General features: G+C 39.5%; 1 protein-coding gene across 2 annotated transcripts in view; it reads left to right on the top strand.

The window, feature by feature from the left end:
* Positions 1–21,073, top strand: part of KIAA1328 — a gene marked incomplete at its 5' end in the record, with an annotated part of 149,250 nt that overhangs the window by 120,586 nt on the left and 7,591 nt on the right. For both annotated transcript variants that reach the window (XM_084888834.1, XM_084888835.1), the window contains one exon: positions 7,840–7,948. In XM_084888834.1, coding sequence (XP_084744960.1) covers positions 7,840–7,948 — 109 coding nt within the window. The remainder of the gene's footprint in view (positions 1–7,839; positions 7,949–21,073) is intronic.

The following is a 21,073-nucleotide window of genomic DNA, read 5'->3' as shown; positions in this document are numbered from 1 at the left end:
ACTGCTACATTTAGAGCCACCTCTTGTTTATTCCTCTTTCATTGATCTCCCAATCCCCTTAAAATTCTGAGTTTAAGAGAGGCTGAATCTCGAATAATTCCAATCTACAGACGGGTTGACCACACCTTTCATTTTGTCTCTGGGTATTTTAGGTTGCGTATATTCAGCAGCTGTCACTGATTGAGGCTCCAGGGGGGCTTCCATGTGCACTTGTCTTTTACTGGAAGATGGTTGGAAGACCCATCTGAAGTGAGGAGCAATTTCTGAAGCTCTAGTTGCTCCTCTAAGTGCATCTGGGCTCGCAGCGATGCAAGTGTTTCCTAGTCCGTGATGGAGTCATGGGTCATGTGAATAAAGAAGTAAACAAGGCCCAACTGGTGTGGCTCAATGGTTGAGCATCAACCTATGAACCAGGAGGTTCAGTTAGAGTTCCAGTCAAGGCATATTCCCAAGTTGCGGACTTGATCCCTAGTGTGGGGCATGCAGGAGGCAGCAGATCAATGAGTCTCTTATCATTGGTGTTTTTATCTCTCTCTCCCTCTCCCTTCCTCTCTGAAATAAAAAATATATATTAAAAAAAAAAAAAAAAAGAAAACACACTGGAATATCCAAAGTACAGAAACCATTCCAATCTTGCCTCTAAGGAGTGTTTACTTGTGTTTATTTTTTTAGTAGCATCATCATTATGATTATCTGTTTGATCATTAGAAAAGGTAGCACAAGATATCACTTCCGATTTCCAGAAGGCTGAGCTAAAAGATTGGTTAAAAGTTGATGCCTTTATTAATAGAACACAGAAGATAAGTATAGTACAGGGCTAATCCCAAACATGTATGATAGATTAAATTGTCCTGCCCAGATCACTCAAAAAAGGAATTCAAATGCAAGAAACTAGCATTGAGAGTAGAAGTTGCTATATATGGCATCTTATAACTTATACCAAAACCTGTACATTTTCCATCTTCTATAATAGAAAGAAGTATCTCAAAATACTATATAGTTTACTTATTATTTATGTTTTCCATTTCTCCCACTAGATACAGGGGTCTTCAAACTACAGCCTGCGGGCCACATGCGGCCCGCAGAGGAGTCTGATCCGGCCCACCAGGTTTTTTGGGCAGTGAGCGCAGCCAAGGTGTTACAGTAGAAATTAGTAGTTCATATAGTCCGGCCCTCCAGCTCTCTGAGGGACCGTGATCTGGCCCCCACTTTAAAAAGTTTGAGGACCCCTGCACTAGAAGATAAGCACCCCATATGTTCACTGTTATATTACCCTAAACCATTGCTCAATATTTGGTAAATGCTCATTTTATATTTGTTGAGTAAATTAAGGTGACATTATAGATACTGATTTTTCTCTCTGTGTCCTTGCCCACAAAAAGGACCTAATCAGTTGAACCTTTTGTCCCCGTTACCTGCAATGATTTAGTGATTTAAGGAATGCATATGCTTGTCTCTTTGGAGTCCTTATGGTGATTGATTGGCAATGTCAAAAAGATAACATTAGAGTCTTAAAAGTAGCACTGCCTTGAAAGTCAAGAAAACTGTGGGTTTCTTCATTTTCTTTTACTCTAATTGAGATTTAATCTACATACAATAAAATTGCATGGGTCTTTCCTGTGCATTTGAAAAACATTGACAATTGTATATATCTATGTAACTGCCACCCAGTTAAGATGTAGTCTATGTCCATTCTTCATGACAATTCCCTGTGTCTTTCCCATGAGGTCTCTCTCTTTGGCTTGCACATACTGTATTCTCCTTGTGTCCTCACAAGGCCTTTTTTCTGTGAGCAAACACCCCTGGTATATCCCTCTTCTTATAAGGCCACCAGTTATATTAGACTAGTGGCCTAGTGCACAAATTTGTGCACATTGAAAGGAAATAATTAGAAGAAATATTTTAATATCACTATGCGCCCTTTCTCTATAATAGAAGTGTCAACCAAATTCCTGATCGACAATGACAGATGGAAACACACGCATGTGATTGGTGTCAGTGAGAGCTTTATCTGTATCACACATGCACAAGTCAACTTAGCCTTTTATAGATATAGAATAAACTTGCTTAATTAGAGCTGCTTTCTGATGTAGCGAAACTTTTTCTAACCCAGTGAAGCACCCAAACTTCTCTTTCAGGTAATTGTCAGCAATATAGCAGTAAATATCAACATGAAGCAGATTATTATTATAGATCATACAGGGAGAACAAAGGGTAAAATGTTTAACTGCAGCAGTGTTTGACTATATTCTATGCAGTGAGATACCTGAAGTCATTTTCAAGGTCCACCATTTCTTACTTCTTTTTGGTCAGGTCAAGTTTCTAAACTTTCTAAATCTCATATTCCAGCTAATGAAAAGAAAATAGCATTCTACTTACTCCAGGACTTCTATGAGGATCAAATGAGATGAGGCATAGGAAAATGCTTCACAGACATTTGGTTAAAGTGTAAAATGTTTGCACCTGGCTATAAAACAAGTCATGTTCCTGGGGGGAAGAAACTCCAAGGAGGCTAGTCGCTAAGGAGAAGCAGCTGGGCATTGCTATGTGACATCATTACCCAGTGCCCACAGCAACAGTTTCAGGGCTGGGCTGAGCTGGTCTGTGGGTCACATTTTGCATCCTGGGGTCTTGTCAGGGTATGCTGTGATTTGGTGGGCTGCCACTCTGGGGTGGTGGCAGGGCCTGTGTCCCACCTGGGGGAAGCTAAGTGATGCTTTGTGGGCACCAGGTCTGTGGTGCTGTTTCTCCAATTCCATCTGTGTATGCAGAAATATATGTTTATTTACATAAATGTATTCACATGTATTTACCCATATATAAATATATACACTTATATATGAAATTTATCAGCCTAATGGATAATATTCTTACCACCACTTTTATTTTTTAAATGTGTATATTGTCTTTGTGTGTGTGTGTGTGTGTGTGTGTGTGTGTGTAAATATAGAGGAATGTGTAATTTTATGAATATGCATAACTGTATGTAACTGTTGGTGTACTAAACATTAAATCAAATTTTATAGAAGAAATGAATATAATTAAAAGCTGATATATGGCTTTCTAGAAATTTAATAAGGGATAGAGCCTAGAGAATTTAAAAAAAAGAAATAAAGTTCCTGTAAGGCATAGTACTCACACACAGTGGAAGTGCATCCATGGATCTGCACCCTTTGGTGTTGCTTTGTGCCTCAGTGCAGTCATTCCTAACTTCTCTGGGCTTCATAACCTTTCATAATCTGATGAAAGCTCTGGTCCCTTTGCCCCTGAAAAATGAATGAGCAGATAGACACACGTTATTGTATCTACACTTAGGAGGCATCCACACATTCCTGAAGCACATACATGGATCCCATTAGAAGTCCTTGGACCCCCTGTTAAAAGTTTTACTTTCTCCCAGGGAGCTCAAGGACCCTCCGCCTGGCCTGGCAGCTCTCTGGTGACATTCCCATGAGGCCCTAACACACTCACGAGACCCCTGCGCCTCCCACAGACCCTGGGATGGGGGCTTGGTGGGGTCAGACTGGAGTCCCCCTCCAGTGCCTGAGGGTCTGGGGTTCAGCCCAATTGCCAAGTGACCTTGACCCAGTTCCTCTCTGGCCGGCGTGAATGTGTGTGTTGGTGCCGAGCCTCTGTTTCATATTGCAAATATAAATAATTAAAGGAGACTGTTAAAGACAAAAAAAGAAAAAAGTTTTATTTCCTGTTATTCCCATCAAATGTCAATTGTCTTAACCAAACTTTTGATGGAAGTATCAAAACAGAAAAAGATAAGACTAATGTTGAGGCCTATGTGACTAAAAAGACATTTATTCCGTCGCCCCTAGGCAGCCCTTCAATCTCACCTTCCCCACAAGGCCTCCTTGGTTGCGACTGCTCTCAGATGCTTATTTTAATTTTCCCTGCATCCCGGGCTCTGCCCAGACAGTGGTAGGAGTGGCAAATGGCTTCTCCTGCCTCCCTTCTCTCTTACTCTCTTCTAAATTCCAGCACCAAAGTAATCTCTCCAAAGGCCAGTTGTTTTTTAGAGAAAGCTGTTTATTTACATAACAAATTAGGGTTCCTTTTGTTCATTTGTTGTTGCTTTACTGACTTCAGAAAGAGGAAGAGAGAGGGAGAGAGAGATAGGAACATCAATGATGGGAGAGAATCATTGTTGGGCTTTCTCTTACATGCCCACTACTGGGGATCGAGCCTGAAACCCGGCATGTGCCCTGACTGGGAATCAAACCATGACCTCCTGGTTCATAAGTCTGTGCTCAATCACTGAGCCACACCTGCTGGGCCTAGTTGTTTTTTTCAATGGTCATTATTGCAGCTTTGTTTTATTTTTTAGGCCAACTAGCACAGTGTTGAGTTTTCAGTACAGGCCTTGGTTGTATTTAAAACCCAGCCTTGCTCTGAACAGCCCTGTAATATTGGACAGCAGCTTGACCTTTTCTCACTCTCCACTTCTTATTCCACAAAATGAGGGCAATAATATTGTTACGAATCGAGTCCCCAAGAGATGAACCACCGGAGCCAATTTGATTAAGCATGCTAGAGTTTATTACAGATTTGAATCCGGGCTCAAACCTTGGCTGACGCAGCAGCCTGCAAACACCCAGGTGAGAGCCCCGATGGAGGGGCAGTCCCTCCTCTTATACCTCTTTTTCCCCACCCCTCCCACCGATGGTATGTCACTCCCAGATTGGCCCCTCAGGACAAAGACCTGGCCTTCCTGAGCTATCTCTCAGGTAGTTTACACCAGCGTTTTTCAACCGCTGTTCCTCGGCACACTGGTGTGCCGTAGGTGCAGACAAGACAAGAATTTTATAATTTTTCACTATTTTGTTTACTTAATATTTCATAATAAAGTAATTATAAAATACTTTCTTTGTGTTTATTTGATTCCTATTCAAGAGAATTACTTTATATATAGTCAATATAGGCACAGAGTTAAATTTTTTTTAACATTTTCTAATGGTGGTGTGCCTCGTGATTTTTTTCATGAAACAAGTGTGCCTTTGCCCAAAAAAGGTTGAAAAACACTGGTTTACACTACCTGGCCTGTTTTTGCCTCGAGCAGAATGTCGTTCTGACTTCAAACAGAAGTGCGGGATGCTGCTGTTTTGATGACGCCAATCTCCTAGCCAGGTCTGGAGGGAGGTCTGCATATTTTACTACAAGGGAATTCCCGGCACTGAGTTATAACTGACTTTTTTTTTTTTTTTTAACCTTTCCCCCTTGGCCAGGTCTGTCTCCAGAGTCCTTATCTCTTGGGCAGATGGGGCCCACTGTCACAAATATAAATTTAGGACTAATGAGATAAGGCATTTAAATTGATTAGTAAGGAACAGGACATAGTGATACTCAATAAATATTTCCTGGATATACTAAACGTATGGCCATGAGGTTGTTAATTTAGTGCTTATGCTAATTCCATGCTCCCTATCCCTTCTATCAAAACTCCACCTCCTGTGTTGTCTCCCCGACAGCCGATGTGATCTCTCTCCCTTGTTAATTCCTCAGACTTTTCATCCTATTTAATATGCAGTAACTAGCAGAATGGTGAAAACTCCGGATCAAAGTGTCTGGACAGGATGCTGGCTCTTTCACGTACTGGCTTTGTGACCTTGGCAGGTCATGTAAGTCCCTATGGCTTATTTCCTGTAAATTAGATATAAAAGTAGTGTCTATTGTAAAGTTGTTGTTTTTTTGTTGTTGTTTTTTTTATGAAATGGCCAAACAATAGATATAGAGCTGCGGGGGAAGGGAGGGCAGTAACAGACCAGTCAGGATGAAGGGAACTACAAATGGCATAAGGGGCCTTTTTGGCATGTGGAAATATTATAAAACTGGGCTGTAAAAATAAGCAAATACCAGAACAAAAATGTTTCAAACTGCCCATGATTTCATAGCTGAACAGATTTGCTACTGTTATCAAACTGTATACCTAAGACAGTTAAATTTTATGGTATTCAAATGATGCTTTAATGAAACTGTTTATTATAAAAAGAATGTATGGTATATGGAAAAGACTTAGAAGAGTGTCAAGCACATACTGAGCATACTGTATCTGTGGCTACTGCTGCATACTGCCTTGAGTCATTTTTGATTCTTTATACAGTACTGTATTGTTGAGAATAACTCATCCCCTTGCTCTCACACCTTCTTTCCCCTCCTCCTAAACTAAGCTTGAGCTTAATCCTGGCACTTAGCAAATATTTACTGACGAATGCATCGTGTGGACTGACGACTAATGTCTAGTGTGAGAATGTACTGGTTTGGGTTGAGGGTCCCATAAGTTTTTGTACACAAAGGACCGTTGTGCATTTAGTGGCTGGTGGTTTACGTCCACACATAACAGTGAGCAGCTAATATTGAGTATAGTTTAGAAAGCCAGGGTCCATGGTGAATGCTCTTGCTCTCTCTAGTTCTGATTTTCTGCAGTCACACCTAAACTGCTCCGTTCCTGAAGTTAGCAGAATGAGTGCTTGGTGTTTTAGGGTCTGGTATTCCCAACACACCAAAGCTATCTTTGTGTTATTTGAATATTCACCCTTTTCTCAAAGAAAGAGTCAATCTTTCCAAATAACTTCCTTAAGCAGCCTGGATTATAGTCTCTGAGGAATCAGAAGATTGTGAATAAGCATTCCATAAAAGAACAGGGAAGTTTTGTATTGTTTGGAAAATAATATTAAGACGGAGAAATTATTATCAGAAATATTGATAATTAAAAACAAACAATAACAATAAATATTCATGTCCATATCTTCTAATTTAGCACTTCAGGAAAGAAACGATGCACATTGCTTGTGGGAGAGGAGCGGAGGCCACATGGGCCCAGGATGGCTGGTTGAGCATCTCTTCCAGTGAGATACTTCCTTTAGCCCAGTGTAGAGTCTTTTAAAGAAACATTTAAGGTTCATGTCTACCTTGAAAGCTTTGAGGGCAGGATAAGTTTGATTTTTTTGGGGGGTGGAGATATAGAGTGCTGGAATCTTCTATTTTGTCAAGAGAAGAATGATCTTTTATTATGATCATTAAGGGGAATGAAGTAAAGCAATTTACCATCTTGGGTATTTTCACAGTAAACACAAACCAGCAGGAATATAAGAGGAACTGGGTTTTCTAAAAAACTCTAGTTAACCGAAACTGGTTTAGCTCAGTGGATAGAGCTTCAGCCTGCAGACTGAAAGGTCCCAGGTTCGATTCCAGTCAAGGGCATGTACCTTGGTTGCGGGCACATCCCCAGGAGGGGGTGTGTAAGAGGCAGCTGATGGATGATTCTCTCTCATTGATGTTTCTGATTCTCTATCCCTCTCTCTTCTTCTCTGTAAAAAATCAATAAAATATATATTTAAAAAAAAAAACAAAAAAAAAAAAAAACAAAAAAAAAACCTCTAGTTAGCCCTAGCTGGTTTGGCTCAGTGGATAGAGTGTAATTCTGTGGACTTACAGAATCGAAAGGTCCCCAGTTCGATTCTGGTCAAGGGCAGGTACCTTGGTTGTGGGCAGCTGATCCATGTTTTTCTCTCATCAATGTTTCTAATTCTATCCCTCTCCCTTCCTCTCTGTAAAAAAATCAATAAAATATATATATTTTAAAAAAACCTCTAGTCTGTTACTGCTGAAATGTACTTTTTAAAAATAAGATATTGCAGATTTCTGATGCTCACAAAATCAAAACAACCCGCTGAGTTTTCCATCTGTCATTGTTTCATCTCACAGGGGGAGAGGGAATTTCAAAGCTTAGGAATTCCTATCATCTCTAATATATTACTCAGAATGGGCTTTTCCTTTTCTTTTTATTGACTTCCCAATAAAAAGAAATTGTTTCCTTTATTGTTCATACAGGGACAGTGACAGGAGTTAGAAAAGATGCGTCCACATCTCCTATGACAACAGAACGCCAAAAGGACCTTTTAAGCTCAACCACATCGTCATTCCAACCCGAATCCTCCCGGTAAGCTTTAGGGGTTCTTTGATTGAACAGTCTCCAGAGAAGAGCATTTTTTAAATTTTGTTTTTATTGACATATAATATCATATTAATTTCAGGTGTACATCATAGCAATTTGATATATACATTAGGAAATGATCCCAACAATAAATCTAGCTATACCATCTGTCATCATACAAAGTTATTATAATGTTATTGGTCGTATTCCATATGCTGTACATTATATCCTTATGACTTATTTCTATTTTAATTGGAAGCTTGTAGCTCTCAGTCCCCTTCATCTATTTCAGCTGCCCCCCCAACCTCTCCCCTTTCTGTAACCACCAGTTTGTTTCCTGTATCTATGAGTTTGTTCTTTTTCTAAATATATATATATATATATATATATATATATATATATATATATATATATATATATTATTGATTTTTTACAGAGAGGAAGAGAGATGGATAGAGAGTTAGAAACATCGATGAGAGAGAAACATCGATGAGAGAGAAACATCGATCAGCTGCCTCCTGCACACCCCCTACTGGGGACGTGCCCGCAACCAAGGTACATGCCCTTGACCGGAATCGAACCCGGGACCCTTGAGTCCGCAGGCCGACGCTCTATCCACTGAACCAAACTGGTTTCGGCAGAGTTTGTTCTCTTTTGTTCTTTTGCTTTGCTTTTTAGATCCCCCATATAAGGGAAATCATACAGTATTTATCTCTGTCTGACTTATTTCACTTAGCATTATACCCTTTAGGTCCATCCATGTTGTTGGAAATGGCAATGTTTCATTCTTTTTATGACTGAGCTATATTCTGTTACATATATACATCGTGTGTGTGTGTGTGTGTGTTTGTGTGTTTGTGTGTGTGTGTGTTTCACAAGATGATTTATTCAAGCACTCTTACCTCCAGCATCTGGACAGAAGTCATGCAGAGTTTCAAAAATCAAAATATAACCCAAACAATAACAAGGTTTCTTACTTTCATACCATATCTTCTTTATCCACTTATCTATCAGTGGATACCTACTTTGCTTCCATGTCTTGGCTGTTGTAAATAATTCTGCATTGAACATAGGGGTGCACATATCTCTTCAAATCGGTGTTTTTGTTTTCTTCGGATAAATACATAGAAGTGGAATTGCTAGATAGTATGGTAATTTTATGTTTAATTTTTTTAGGAACCTCCATACTGTTTTCCATTATGACTACCAATTTACATTCCCACCAACAGCAAACAAGGGTTCCCTTTTCTCCAAATTCTTGCCAACACTTGTTTCTGTCTTTTTGATAATAGCCATTCTGATGGGTGTGAGGTGATACCTCATTGTGGTTTTGATTTGCATTTCCCTGATTAGTGATGTTGAGCATCTTTTCATGTGTCTGTTCACCATCTGTATATATATTTTTTTAAATGTCTCTGCCCATTTTTTAATCAGAATCTGGTTTTTTGTGTTTTGGGTTTTTTTGGTATTAAGTTGTGTAAGTTCTTTATATATTTTGGACACTAACCCTTTTTTGGATGTATGATTTGCAAACATTTTCTCCCATTCAATAGGTTGCCTTTTGTTTTGTTGATGGTTCCCTTCACTCTGCAAAAGATTTTTAGTTTGATGTAGTCTCATTTATTTATTTTTGCTTTGTTTCCCTTGCCTGAGGAGATTAGTTTATTTTTTTTTAATTGTTTTTTTATTTAATATATTTTATTGATTTTTCACAGAGAGGAAGAGAGAGGGATAGAGAGTTAGAAACATCGATGAGAGAGAATCATCCATCAGCTGCCTCTTGCACACCCCCTGCTGGGGATGGGCCCGCAACCAAGGTACATGCCCTTGACCGGAATCGAACCCGGGACCTTTCAGTCCGCAGGCCGACGCTCTATCTACTGAGCCAAGCCGGTCCCGGCTGAGGAGATTAGTTTAAAAACATATTTCTAAGACCAGTGTCAAAGACTTTACTGCTTACGGTATGTTTTCTTCTAGGCGTTTTATGGTTTTCAGGTCTAATATCCATGTCTTTAATCCATTGTAAATTTATTTTTGTATACGGTGTAAGATGGTGTCCCAGTTTCATTCTTTCCCATATAACTGTCCAGCTTTCCCATTACCGTTTATTAAAAAGACTGTCTTTTACCCATTGTGTATTCTTCCTTTGTCATAAATTAATTGACCATATATGTGTGGGTTTATTTTTCAGTGGTGTATTCTATTTCATTGATCTATGTGTCTATTTTTATGCCAGTACCATATTGATTTGGTTTCTGTAGCTTTGTAGTATGCTTTGAAACAAGAGAGCATGATAGCTCTAGCTTTGTTCTTTCTCAAGATTGTTTTGCCTATTTGGGGTATTTTGTGGTTCCATACAAATTTTAGGATTCTTTTTTCTAGTTATGTTAAAAATGCTATTGGTATTTTGATAGGGATTGCAGATTGCTTTAGGTAATATGGATATCTTAATAATATTAATTTTCCAATCTATGAGCTTGATCTGTCTTTCTATTTATTTGTGTTGTTTCAATTTTTTTTCATTAGAGTCTTATAGTTTTCAAAGTACAGGTCTTTTACCTCCTTGTTTAAATTTAATCCTAGAAATTTTTTATTCAATTGTAAATAAGATTGTTTTCTTAAGTTCTCTTTCTGGTAGCATGCTATTAGTGTGTAGAAATGCATCTGATTTCTGTGTGTTAATTTTTTATATCCTGCAGCTTTGCTGATTTCATTTATTGTAATACATTTTTGGTGGAATCTTAAAGGTTTCCTATGTGTAGTATCATGTCATCTGCAAATAGTGACAGTTTTTACCTGTTCCTTTACATTTGGGAAGCCTTTTATTTCCATGGAGCATTTTTGAGGTTTATTTAATAAAGAGTGGGAAAAAAATCTTGATACTTTTAATGGCTGATACTCAGGAGAGAGGTCTTTATTTGGCATCTAGATTTGGCTGGTTGAGCTCATGAGCACCTTTCTTTAAGTATGCCTTCCCTAGTTGATAATGGTAATTGGCAAGGATTTCCATGGAAACACTATTAATCCTCCTTCATAAAAAAAATAAAAATAAAAAATCTGCTTAACAGCAAGTCCTTCCCAATTTATCACAGAATGGTTATACACTGGACTGTAAATTTAACTAACTGAATTATTGATATTGAAAAATATAGTGGATTTTGTATGACAATTAAAGGACTGTCAACATTTACTTATAACAGAGAAATTTGAATGGAGCGCTAATAATTTGACCAGTCTTGTTTGGAATCAGGAAAATAAATATGTTATTAAGAATTCTCATATCTAATAAGTGAACTCTCATTTATATACTTATGGCTGAAAATATGAATATCAAGTCCAAAAGGGCTTGATTTATTTTCCTTGGGAATATGATTGTTTGAGCACCTAAATACCTAGTATATTATGAGATGAATACAAATTTTAAGACAATTTTAATTTTAAAAACTTTCGGGAAATGACACAGAGGATGACAATAATGTCTTTCATCCAATAAGCATGCATATTCCTAGCCCTTTGTGTGTATCATCTGACTTAGTTAATCTTCATCGCAGCCTCATGAAGTGGTATTACTGTCGCCCTCACTTTAAAAATTAGGAAACTGGGGCTCAGAGAGACTGAGGGACTTGCCTAAAGTCACATAGCCAATGAGAGGTGAGCCAGTGTTTCAGGCCCCAAAGGCCAGCATCTTAAATATTAAAATAGTTGACAAAGACAACTTCCCCATTTTGGAGGCCACCCACAATCAAAAGAAAATTTAATTCGTTTACCACATGCTTTGTTTATTACTCCTTTTTTTCTTCTTAATGCTGCTGTTGTTATTTTGCCAAAGACCCACAGTGAGTTGTGGTTCTGCAATATTGATGGAGTTCCCACCTTGGCAGCTTAATGTTGTGGCTGAACGCCTGTGCTCAGAGGATCTGTCCTTGCTCATCTGAGGGAGTCCTCTGGAGGAATTACAGGCAAAGGGGAGAGCGAGCCCAGATCTTTAGTCTTGGTGAATTTCCCTATTGTTGGAGATTAAAATGGAACCTTTAACACTATCTTAATGTGTGTTTGATTCTTGCATTTCAGTTTAGCGAGAAGCATGAAAAAGTAAAAGCAAGTGCTTCCCAGGAAGAGTTTTATAGAACATCCTCAGCACACATTTTCTGAATGGACCGTATCAACTTTGTAGGGTTTTACAAGGCCAGTAAAAATTGCTGTGAAGACGCATATTTATGGACCTTAAGAAAAAGGATTCTGTATCTGCTGGTTCTTAATACTGCAGATCAGCTAAATATAGATCCTCAGAAGCTTCTTAAATAATGAGCATTTAGCTAAAGCTAAAGAAACAATGTGTAGCACACCAGGTTTTGTCCTTAGACATGCACAATGGCATGTTATAGGTCTATTCTACAAAGTGCAGAGTTGAAAAAGATTCAATGCTATGAAATCAGTTACCAGGAAGGCACAGTGGTTGCTTTCCAGACTTCAGAATCGGGATTATTTGAATTATTTTTATTTCAAAGTGTAGAAAAGGCGTTTTGTTTTTTTTATAGACTACTTTTCAGTTACAGGGAACTCAATGCAAAAGAAAAATCTATTGTTCTTTGTTGCAACAAATCTTTGAAGTTAATCTAAGGTAAACAAGAGTAAAAGACCTTTGTCTACCCCAAAATCCCAAGAATTTGCAAGTCTTGCAAGAAAGTGTGGGGGTGGGACGTATGCTAGTGGGAGACAGGTTTCCCTTTGTTCTCTGCAAAGTGCTAACACCTAGAAACCCCCCCTCATTCCATATGCAGGTGATAAAATGAGGCGTGGCAGAGTCATCTTTCTCATTCACGGTGTAGGTTGTTAATTGTTCTCTCTGCTGCCTGTCAATATAATGTGAAATTTTCATTCCCCATTCAAGATGGAAAAAGTTGTGGCTGAAAATGTTAACATTTGCATTTTTATTTGTTGATTTATTTAAAGGACAGCCTCTCCCACAGCAATCCATCACTTGGTGACACCCCAAATATGAATAATGTATTGTAGACTTGCAGTTACCATGTGTAATAAGAGCTAGAGACAGTAAAGGAATGTTAACTATGCTGCAAATGTAATATTTATTGACTCATAAAGTTTATTGCTTTTGAGGTTCAATAATACTGACCATAGGACATTAATATCACTTAGCCTGATTTTAGCTGGGCACCTTTGTATGTAGAAATATTCATCTATCTCATGCTAACAAAGTAAATATGTAATTGATAACACAAGCAGAGAGAGCTTTATAGTTTTCTGTGCTGGGAGCTAGAATGCGTGTTTCACTTCTGGCCTCCAGCACCCATGCACCCCCCCCCCACACACACACACACACACACACACACACCCCACTCCTCTCCCCCGAGCTGCCCAGGAGAGGAAACATGGTTATCTTGGTACAAGAGGGTGGTGCCACTGAACTAAACAGTGCCATGCATTTCCGCTCAGCTGAAGCAGGCAACACTCACCAATCCCTCCTCCTGGAGAGGGCACTAGAGGGCTGCTCTCCCTGTCATTCTGAACAAGGAGGGTGGGTCTCCTTCACTCAAAAGGTTCAGCCCTTTTCCTGTCATGATACTGAGTCAGTTTATGCTTCTACTTGATCCTGTACTCCAGTGTGAAGCCAGATCCGGGCAGGTTACCAATGAATTTGTTATGAGCACAAATGGTACTGATAATTAACCCATTTGTGCCTTCCAGAATTAGGTATGTCCATTGCCAGCAATAAAGATCATGTAAGAAATATCTGGCCCCCAGAGCAAAAGAAGTAATGTTAATTAGCAACCATCAGCTGTAATTGTCATCCCCATTAAGATGCAGAATTATGTATTTCTTCGTTATAAATAGCCTTTCTAATTGTGCTTGATGTATGCCAATTTAATCAAAAAGTATACTTGCAACAGCAGATATTTGCATTAATGTAGCTTTGGATCTTCAAATCTTTTATCTCAAATTTGACTGGGAAAAAGAGTCTATCGCAGCTGTATATCCTTTGTATATTGATTTTTTCTATATTTTCTATTTAGATCTGATATATTTTGTATTAAAGATGGAGATCTTTAATATCTTCTGGGATTGTTCAATGAAACAGTCTTGGTGGAGTTCCTTTCTCTTAATCATGTGACGACAGTGATGATTATTCCAAACTGATCAACAGAAGAACCTACCAGGTGTACAGGGATGGGATGACATTCTCAGTCTCTGAAGGAAAAGGTTACTAAAACCTCATCTCTGTCCTTCCCTGGCTCATAAGAGTTAAGGCTGGTATTCTCAGCCTCTTTGTGGTTTTTTTCCATGAGACTGAAGAGAGAAAAGCAGATCTCACCAAATCTGCCTGAGTAGTGAGTTTTTGGAACTGAAGCTGGAGTTAGTCTATTTCTATTAGATATACTGTTCACTTCTCTACTTACATGGGATATCTTTCCATTTATTGGTATCACCTCCAGCTCTTTTCATCAGTGTTTTATAGTTTCCAGTGTACAAATCTTTCACCTCATTGGGTAAATTTATTTCCTAGTATGTTTTTTTTTTTTTTCTCCATGCTATTATAAATAGGATTTTCCCCCTTGGTTTCCTTTTCAGATAGATCACTTTTGATGTAAAGAGACACTACTGATTTTTGTATGTTGATTTTGTGTCTTGCAAATTTCATGAATTTGTTTATTAGTTCTAACAGGTTTTTGTTTTGGTTTTGTAGAGTCTTTAGGGTTTTCTGCATATAGAATCATGTCATTTACAGAGATAATTTTATCTCTTCCTTAAATATTTGAATGTCTTTTATTTCTTTATTTCTTTTTTCTTGTTCTTCCTGCACTTCCTATACTTTGCTGCATAGAAATGTCGAGAGCAGGCATCTTTGCCTCGTGCCACGTGATTGGTGAGTGTTGCCTGCTTCAGAGAAAAAGCTTTCAATTTTTCATCATGGACTGTGATTAGCTGTGGGCTTTTTATAAATGGCCATTACTGTATCGAGGAAATTTTTCTCTTTAAATATTTTGTTGAGAGTTTTTGTCATGAATGGATGCTGCCCTTTGTCAAAGGTGACATACAAATTGCCAACAGGTATATGAAAAAATTCTCCACATCACAAATCCTCAGGGAAATGCAAACCCAAATAACAGTGAGACATCATCTCATAGTTGTTAGGATGGCTGATATAAAAAAGATAAAAGGTAACAATTATTGGGAAGGATATGGAGAAAAGGCAACTCTTATATACTTAGTGGGACTGTAAACTGGTAAACACACTTTTCCCTTCTCTGCAGATACCTCCTTTAAAAAAAAAAACTTTATTACTGAAAGTATTACATAAGTACCCATTGACCTCCTCTAGCCCACCCCTGTCCCCTCACCCCAGGCCTTCACCACTCTATTGTCTGTGTCCATGGGTTATGCATGTATGCATAACAAGTTTTTTGATTGATCTCTTCCCACCCACCCACCCTCCCCCACTTTCCTCGGAGGTTCAACTGGTACAGCTTTTATAGAAAACAGTATGGAGGTTCCTCAAAGAATTAAAAATAGAACCACATAATATCCAGCATTCCCCTTCTGGGTATATACCCAAAGAAAATGAAGTCAGTACTGCTGGAGCTATCTGCAGAGAAGGGAAAAGTGTGTAAATAATTCTAACAATGATCTGTTTTATCTCAAGCAACAAAATTCTGGATTGACAGCTGACAGAGGATTCAAGAAACATATTTCTTATTATGCTGGTAATAAATATATAATGTCGAAAGTTATAATTACCTGTACACAATCCTTGGCATATACCTTGGAGTTGACAGAATGTTCTTCATATTCATTGTCTTCTTTAAATTGCACCACAAGCCTTCTTTAAATTCTCCCACCTTACAATGAGGCAATGAGAACAGAAAAGCTGAGTGGCTGCCCGAAGCCACACAGTGAGGAAGCGGGAAAGAGGGCTTAAACTTTGCTCTTCCAATTCCAAATCTCAGAGTTGTTTCATTCTCTCCAGCTGTCAGAGACTGGGATTTGGTTCTGAGTTGTCAACACTAAGCTGATCAAATTCTGGTTTAGAGGAAGCAAACTGACTTTGATGGTTGGAATTTGTTTTATAACTTGATAGGAGGAAACTTAGCCTACAGAGAAGGGGGTGTTATGGTCTCACTACACACAACAGCCAAATGGCAGTGCCTTCTCGCACTTGTGCCCAGAATCCTAACAGTGACTTAAAAAAAAAAAAAAATAGAACTGTATCTCATCTACACATTTACACAGATATTGTGAGGACTCAGCCGGGTTCCCTCACGTGCCCAGCAGAGGAAATGACAATGTGTCACTCTCCCAAAGGTGGGGAGATGGAAGCTGGAGCCCACGGCACGCCCTGGGCTTATGGCGCAGCTTTCCCCAGCAGGCCTCTCTGCCTCTCTGAAATGGTGTATCTGAGTGATGGCTGTGAATGACGATGCCGACTACTCTTCCAGGACTGCTGTGTCACACATGTGCAGATATGTTTATTCAAAGTATGTGTTCATACAAATTACATATCGTTGCAATGTGATGACTAGTCAGTCTGTCTCATAATAGTATTAAATAGAATTTCTTCTAGATTTTTCAAATAACTTCCTTAAATGTGGGGCACTTGGCCCTGAACTATCATTAAAACAAAACCTAATGAAATGGTACACATAAAATGATGACAGTAAAAAGGAATAATCTGAAAACTTCAGAAAAGAATGTGTTGAATATGTTTTAAAAAATATGAAGTTATAAATATGCCTCTCTGCCTTCCATCCTTAATCAGGGGGATGAAAAGCCCAGCCATTCCAAAGTGTCTGGTTGAAGTTGGGTTAATGATTTGAAATTCCCTGCCAGTGGTGCATTACCACCAAGAGCAGTTGAACATTCTTACGTGTTTGATGAAAAGATGTTGCTTTTAATTAAGCCATGATGTTGGGCTGTTATTATAATTCCCACTGTTAAAAGCCATTAATATAATCATCCATTTCTCTTGCACACTCTATTTATAGAGTGTGTAAGTTAGGAAAACAGAAACAAATGGGAAGTAGAAATAATAAAGACATAGCATAATTCCAAGAAATGAATTCAGCCTAAGGACATTTGTCACGACATTCTTACCAGAGGAGGAGCACACGGGTGGGGAAAATGTACAGCAGCTTATATTTACTAGTCACTTAGTCTAGTCCGAGGCTTTAGGAAATCTTTCTAAGTTGTAGGTGAAAGGATTGTAGAGCTATTTTATTGTTCACTCTTTTCTGTATTTTCCTCTACAACAATGTGCTACCTACATAATTTTAAAAACAGTATTTTAAAAGGAAACAAAGGCCCTAGCCAGTTGGAGCACACGGGTGTAGAGTGTCGGCCTACGCACTGCTCCTCCTTGGCTGGGACCCTCATCTGGACGTTTGCAGGAGGCAACCAACCCTGGTGTTTCTCTCACATTGATATTTCTCTTTGTCTTTCCCTATCTCTTCCACTCTCTCTAAAAACCAATGGTAAAGTATCCTCGGGAGAGGATTAAAAAAAACAACAAAAAACAAATGACTCCCACTTGTAGGATGTAAACCCATTTCAAAAGTTTATAACCTATAGGCCAAATAGTTAGAAAAACCCTCAGGTTGCCCTTGGAGCATGTGATATAAATATGTTATTTGTTTGTTGAGCCAGCAGGATTATGTCTCCTTGGTGTGTCTTCCCGGCACTGAACTCTGAAACCTACCGTGATTGTGGCCTGCTCCGTAGTGCCGGTTCCTGCTATCCTTCACAGTTTTATCCCTTGGACTGGTGTTCTAGAGTTGTTCATCAGTCCAAGGTCATTACATTCCCTTAACTTCAGTGTAAAGAAGCACTGTTGAGTGTCACTTTCTGTTCTAGGCACTTAATGCTTTTATAAAAACCCTTTTATATGTTACCTAGTGTAACCCTCACAGTCATGATAATATAAAACTGAAAGAGGCTATTATGGAACAGTTTGGAGCCAGGTGTAATAATTATAACACCAAGGTTTATAACCAAGGTTTGAATGCCTGCTCTGTGGTTTTGAACAAATCATTTATCTATAAAGTGTGGATAATTGCCCTGACTGGTTTGGCTCAATGAATAGAGCATTGGCCTGCGGACTGAAGGGTCCCAGGTTTGTTTCTGGTCAAGGGCATATACCTTGGTTGCAGGCATATCCCCAGTAGGAGGTGGGCAGGAGGCAGCTGATTTATGTTTCTCTCTTATTGATGTTTCTATCTCTCTATCCCTCTCCCTTCCTCTCAGTGAAAAATCAATAAAATATATTTTTAAATAAATAAAATAAAGTGGGGATAGTAATATCTCCCTCATAGGCTTGCCGTGATGATTAAGCAAGATAGTTTACATAGAGCACTGAGCACAGAGCTAGTGTAAGACTAAATAACAGTGGTCATTGTTGAATTTCCTGACAAGCTGTAAGGTGTTCCACCATATCACAGAGATTCCTCTGACGCTGCTTTGGCCCGTGGCTAGTTGTGTTTTGGTTTTCTCAACGTGAAACCCTTGCAGTGCAGACAAGCAGCATGGCTTAGAGCACATGTGTCAAACACAAGGCCCGCGGGCCAAATCCAGCCCGCCAGGCCTTGCAATGTGGCCCGCACCGCGCTGTCATCACTGCACTCCGCTGTCAGTTTATGACATTGTCAGTTTATGACTGTTCAGTAAACCATTCGGCCCACGATTTAGGCTGGATTTTAGATTTTGGCCCCTTCTCTGAATGAGTTCGACACCCCTAGCTTAGAGGAGAGGGCATTAGAATTAAAGTCCAAACACCTGGATTCGTCAGAACCTGCCTCTGCCACTCATTAGCAGCAAAACCTTAACAAAGTCCCTTGACCACATGGAACCTCATGTTTTCCCTTCTGTCCTATGTCTGAACCTTACCCCTCGTTCAGAAATAAAATTAAAACAAGAACACACACTTCTATCTTGAGATTGCACACTTACACATTTCCAAAAATGAACCTTTAAAAAATAATGAAATAGTTGGCTTCACAACATCATGGTTTAGATTTCTCTTCCAGATCTTTGGGTTTTCCTGCTGGCCAGGGGTTAGAAACCTTACTAAGTAGATACGAAAACGGCACCGCGTCATTCACGCGAGGCACAGAGCGATTCTGTGGGGACCTCTGGCTTCCCGCTTAGCAGAAGACCAGGTGCAAATTACATTTCCTGGATTATGCTCCACAAGCCTGTGGTTACTGAGGGTCTTTCTTTTTTCTTTTCTTTTTTTTAATGTTTAAATGAAATTAAACATCAGCTCTTGCTTTATAGAGGACACCAGGAGAAAGGAAAAGATAGCATCCTAGAAGTCCAAACTGAGGTCCTTGGCCACAGAGAAAAAATGAGTGCATGTTAGGGTAGGCTGCATGCCTTGCCTCAGGGAAAAATGGTCAGGATTGGGCCTTCTAGTACCAAGAATATCACTGAGTATATCAAGGACTTGATCAGTAAGAAGACTTAGAATGGAGAAGACCAAGCATAAAAGCAGTAAGTGGTCATTAACTAATCTTCCACTCAGCTGGACACCTTGGTATACTGTTTCTACATCTGAATATGTGTGTACACATATAACCACTTCTAATATATTTAACACTTTCATATTTTCCCATAAGCTATTTGCTTTTCATATTAATGAGATATGCCCCTCAAAAAAATATAGTCATTTTTTTCTTTCAGTTGGCCTTTATGAGTTCAATCACAAAAATGAAGAGACATATATGATAGTTCTTTAAAAACAGTAAAAATACATGAACATTTTTATTTTCATTAGCCTTAAGACTTCTGGATCATATTCTCATCAAAACATCTTTGCTGTATTAGAGAATATGAATGAGCCACTTGGTACAAATTCTGATGCTCCCCTTGAAAGAATGATTCCAAGTTGGTCTTAAAGCTCAAGAGTGATTGACAACGCATCACCTGTTTACTGATCATGCTTCCATCACTTTTCTTTCTGCCGTGGGTGCATTCTGAGTGTGACTATCACTGAGGCTGAAAGATTATCGTCGTGTTGCCTGGCACTCAGCCCTGAACGCTTGGTTGGACTGGAAGCCTCTTGGCAGGCGCAGGGGGAGTGGTTACTGTTATGTAGGAGCGGCTGCTGCTTCCTTTGGGACAGCTGGGAGATTCTGGGATGGGTGGGATATGTATTAAGATAGGGACCCTGCTTCAAGCTTCCCCGTCACAGGACACGGGCTACTTGGAAACCAGAGCCAGTGTTAGAGCCAGGACAAAGGGCCCCAACCCAACACCAGAACAGCAAGCTAGAAAGCACACGGGCCTCGTATACGGCTGCATGTCTTTTAAAAGCCGTGTTACAGTCGTGTTTCTTAGCATATATGAAGAATTCTTCCTTTCAACCTTTTGATTAATGTTCATATTAATAATAAAAATATATAGGAAAGATAAGATAAAAAGCATGCTCAGCCAGCAGGATTATTTTTTGAACGTCATGCATTAAACAAACAAAAGGATGCTGGGAGTCGCATCTTGGGGATGTCTTTATGGGGCTCTGAGTCACCCTGCTGAGGCACTTGTAAGAGCTAGAGCTGGGCACCATGCCAGTCCATGCTGAGGGAAGGGGTGGGAAGCTATATCTTATCAAGGGCTATCTCTTCCCTGTGCCCTGGAAGAAATCTGCCTGGCAAAACCATCACAGTCACATACTTGCCACTGGATATAACTTGATGAAGGCTGCAAGTATCTCACCTTGGGACCCCTGCCCTACCACGTGAAGAATGGACTCTACCACAAATGGCATTCTGTGTGGACTTCCATCAGGATGCTTCTAGATGCGCTCTGTCGATGGGTTGGAAGCACGCACTGAGCCTACTATCTCAGGGGCAGGTCCTGTCAGTGTCCCTCACCCCATCCATGTCTGCTGGCCTCACGGTCTCTACCCATGACTGAAATGGGCTGCTCCTAGCATCATCTTCTCTGTGGACCAGCTGACAGAGCCCATGCGCAGCTCCCATCTGTTGGGCTTTGGTTGGAAAGAAGTGGACTGGGGTGGAAGCACTGGGTTCTGGTGAAAGCTGAGAGGTGGATCATAACTGTAACACAAACCATGCTTTACAAAGAGCCAACCAATGCATGCAGAACTGACTGGACTGGCCCTGG

The sequence above is a fragment of the Pipistrellus hanaki genome (assembly GCF_964339955.1).
Source record: "Pipistrellus hanaki genome assembly, chromosome: 6".
In the NCBI taxonomy this organism is placed as follows: Eukaryota; Metazoa; Chordata; class Mammalia; order Chiroptera; family Vespertilionidae; genus Pipistrellus; species Pipistrellus hanaki.
Note: the sequence above shows the minus strand (reverse complement) of the source record. Positions and strands in the feature narration are given on the sequence as shown.